The sequence below is a fragment of the Corvus brachyrhynchos genome, unplaced genomic scaffold (assembly GCF_000691975.1).
Source record: "Corvus brachyrhynchos isolate BGI_N302 unplaced genomic scaffold, ASM69197v1 scaffold56, whole genome shotgun sequence".
Lineage (NCBI taxonomy): Eukaryota > Metazoa > Chordata > Aves > Passeriformes > Corvidae > Corvus > Corvus brachyrhynchos.
In genome coordinates this window covers 8,059,361-8,063,420 of record NW_008238664.1, presented here as the reverse complement: position 1 = coordinate 8,063,420, position 4,060 = coordinate 8,059,361, and the positions used below count along the sequence as shown (strand labels likewise).

Sequence of the window (4,060 nt, the reverse complement as noted above, 5' to 3'; positions counted from 1 at the left end):
AGGAATGCCTGATCACTGTGGGGACATTTGTCTACCTGTAGGTTTTTGCTGCTTTCTGCTTTGGCTGGATTCAGTTGCTAGAAAGTCTTTTATTATGTTCTGAGCCGATGAGCACAGTTCATTTCATTCACCTTGTTATTGCAGCATATGCTGTGGTAATTCTTGGGAGTGAGCTGGTTCTATTTTTGCTCTCAATGGGCCATCTCCTGTGCTCAAAGAGGTTTTCTTCTCCCCAGATCATGTCCAGTCTCACCTGTGGTATCCTCATAGCTGGGTCTGGCTGACAGCCACTGAGATCTTTGGCTTGTTGTTTGCATCTTATAAGCCAGAAGATCTTGTCAACAAATGGAAGGAAAGAAAGTCAGGGAAGAGAAAAAAGACACCAGCACAGCTGTCTGCATCCATAGTCTTCCTGACTGCTGAACTGGACAAAAAGGTAATGATGTCTGTACTACTCCTTCTCTCTGCTCATGCCTATTCCCTGAGTGGGACATAAAAATAGTTCATAGTTTTGCATGCACATTTCTCTTTTAGTTGCTTGTCTGCTGCCTAATCCGCATCGCTTAAAGGATTTGAGGAGGTGTCTCTGCTGCAGGGAGGGGGCTTCTCTGGAGTCTTATTCTCAGCAGCACAAAAATACTCTTCTAGATTGTAAGATGCAGGCAGGAGTTGTGTTGAGCTGATCCTTTGGTCTCCCCAGCGAATGCCTTTGGTGACCGCAGCATACTGTTTTGAGTCTCTGCTACCAGCTCCCTTCAATGGAGTCATTCCTTTCTCCTTTTTCATTTCCCTAGATGAAGGAACTCGTGTTTGCATTCTGCCATCAGCTGCAGTCCAAGTTCCTGGACATGTCTCTGAGTGAGCAGGTAAGGGCAGGAGCCTGTCTGGGACTGCAGGAAGGCACAGAGCAGGCCCTGGCATGTGAGGGACATTGTGTCCTAGTCAGGACAGCACTGCTGCTGTCTGCTGGTCGTGGCTCAGGGCAAATACACAGTTCAGGGCCAGCTGCTGTCTGCTGAGGGCATCTGAGCAGCCGTGGGCCTCTTGAGGACCCAGAAAGTCCCTGTTGTGGTGTGGTGGCCTACTGCGGGGTGGTAGGGACAGAAAGGGGGAGCACTATGCAGGTCAGGCCTGGGCTCTGCCATTGCAGACTCCTGGGTTGGCAAGTTCCTCTTTCAGATCAAGTCTTGGCTCTTACATGCCCTGGTGCTTACAGAGGGAACCCACAGTGACTGACTCCTGTGTTTCCACACTTCAGGTTATAAAGAATTTACTTTTTGTGGCTAAAGTTGTTTACTTGCTAGCCCCTGCCTCAGAAGAAGGTAAAGAGGCAGGTGGAGAACTCAGCTGTGAAGTGGAAGAGCAGGAGGTCTCAGAGGATGAGAAAGATACTTCTGCTCAAGGAGAGGAAGAAAGAGAGGACACGCAAGAGAAAGGCCAGCCAGCCACACTGCTGTGGTTAATGAAGAAGCTCTCTGTCATGGCAAAGAGAGAAGCAGCATATTCCCCTAAGGTCCCTTTAAAGGTAAGAACAGGGTTAGTCCCACTGCTTTTGATGGGGTGGGCACTTCTACAGGATAGTGCTGCTCTTTGCTTTTAGGGGACAAGGTGCAGAGGGTGCTGTGAGCTGGCACTGAAGCAAGGATTAGTAGGTGCTGAGGAAACAAGCCTTTCAGTTTGGGGTTCTCGGGAAAGGATTGTGCCAGTCTGGTTCTTGCTGATGTTTCCAGCCTCCTGCAGGGTGGTGGAAGAGTGGTAAACCCCAAGGCACCAAGCTGAAGGGGACAGAGCAGTGCCTTTGAATGCCCAAGAGCACTAGGCTTATGCAGGCAGGGGAATGGCAGTGTGGAGTGTAACTTGCTAGGAGAAGGGGAGGGGATGTGTGGGAGAGCATCAGGAAAAGCACTGTGGTTCCCCATGGTGCAGAGTTAAGTAGAGCTTTCATGTCTTCAGCTGCCTCAGTTGAGGACAGTGAGAACAAGCCTGTTGTTCAAAGTGTCAACAGCTGCCAGCCCAGTCCCAGCTCACACAACAGGCTTACTTGGATGCAGTAAGACCTTGTAACAGCAGTGAGTTTGTGACTCAGGTGTCTAAAACAACAAACACCTGCTGTGTTGAACAGTTATGCTTGGCCCTCTTGTAGCACTTCAGTCAGGAAGTTTCCTTCCAGCCTTCCTTACTCCATGTCCCACACACTTATTTTCAGAGAAGCTGCATCTTTAAGTTCCTGGGAGCAATCTCGGTGGATCTGGGGCAAGACAGGATCAAGCCCTACCTTCCAACAATTCTCACCCCTCTGTACAGGGAGCTGAACAGCAACTATGCAGAGCAAGGTAAGGGATTTCCCTCACAGAGAGGAATGTGCATCACAGCTGTGCTTCAGTACAAACACCACCTGCCATTCCTTTTGTCTTGAGGTGTTGATACTGTAATCAGTAATTTCATCTACTTGCTGTCTAACCAAAACACCAGGGAGGACAGTGTATGTCAGCTGAAATAGAAATCTGCATGTTCAGAGACTGGAATGAAGTTAGGCACGCTTCTGTGTGCAAGTGGGTAAAGCCTGAGCATGTGGTGTAGTGGGAAAAGTGTAGTACTCGAGGGTGGGCTCATGGTGGCAGGACTCACGGAGTCCTTGCTGAGGAGAGGAACTTGGAAGAACTGTTTGAAAGACTGAGGGAAATATTTGCCTTGCTCTCAGTTTTCCCTTAGCACTTCTTTGTAGCCTTTTTTCACCCCCAATATAAATTTTTTTCACAGTGATTGTAGTTAATACATTGCCACTAATTAGTGATTCCAACAATTAGCCAGCCCTTATTTTGCTTACCAAAATGCTGACTGACAAGGCTGGAATCATCTTTTATTTCCAACAAAGCCTATTCCACTAGAACCCTAGGTAGCTATATATAGAAAGTCACTTGTACTTCACCTTTGGGATGCTTTTGTCCTTCAAAAAAGTTTCTGCTTCTCAGAAGCATTATTTTTTGTTTGCTGGTTGAAAAGCCACTCGGTTCTCTGGGAAAGCTGGTGAAGAACCAAGCGCTGGTTTGGGCAAGGTCAATCAGTGCAGCCATCCTTTATTAAAGAAAGAGGAATCCATACTATGCTCTTGGCTTTCATTCCATATGCTGAAAAGATTAAGTAAGCCAGTTGTGTTTTAATAGATCCAACACTGAAGAACCTTTCCCAAGAAATCATAGAACTTCTCAAGAAGTTAGTGGGACTGGAGGCCTTTTCGCTGGCCTTTTCTTCTGTGCAGAAACAGGCCAACCAGAAAAGAGCAATGAGGAAAAAGCAGAGGGCTTTGCAGGTAAGATGCCACTTTCTCTTCTGAGTAAAAGAAATAGGGCTTCTCTAGAGGCTTGAGAGCTGCCCGGGGAGTTTGAGGAAGAACTTCATCTTGAATTAGGACAGTTTCATCAGTTCATTTATGAAACTTCAAAGAAACTCTATAATCAGCCTCTTGGGCAGGTTCTGGCTGACAGCGATGCTTTCCTGCTTACCTGAAGGGCAGAGCAGCCTGAATACCCTCGGTTTTGAGGAACCTAAGAACATCCATGCATTGTCTTAGCAGCTACCAGCTTCTCAGGAAGTTCCTGATGTTCACAGGGCCTGTTGTTGGTTGTAAATAAACAATGTACTATTTCTCCCTAGACTGTAGCAAATCCTGACATTGCTGCAAGGAGGAAGCTGAAGAGACACAAGAATAAAGCAGAAACCAGGAAGAGAAAAATAGAATCCCTGCGCCCTATGTACAAGGCCAAGCGACATCGCAGTCATGCACTGAAAGATTTGGCAATGGTGGAATGAAAGCGCTTTTCATTCCTGGAGGATTCATTTATGAAAAGTAATATCAAGCTAAAGAACTAAAGTACTGTTTTAAAAAGTACTTGCATATTTTAACTGTATTTATTAGTATTTTTTATGTCCTGTTTTTCATCGAGGATCTTAAATAAACGCTGTTCAATTTTTTTCCAAACCTGTATATTTACCAGAGCATGTACAGTTGAATGGGCAACAACTACGGTATTTTATATTAAATTTTACTTCATTTGTAAGA

At 46.0% G+C, this 4,060-nt stretch overlaps 1 protein-coding gene across 1 annotated transcript in view; it reads left to right on the top strand.

The window, feature by feature from the left end:
- UTP20 (UTP20, small subunit processome component) overlaps positions 1-4,060 on the top strand; it is a 69,880-nt gene extending 65,820 nt beyond the window's left edge. The window contains 6 exon segments of the mRNA XM_008636663.2: positions 237-436; positions 795-866; positions 1,259-1,525; positions 2,207-2,333; positions 3,165-3,310; positions 3,655-4,060. Coding sequence (XP_008634885.1) covers positions 237-436; positions 795-866; positions 1,259-1,525; positions 2,207-2,333; positions 3,165-3,310; positions 3,655-3,810 — 968 coding nt within the window. The 3' untranslated portion in view covers positions 3,811-4,060.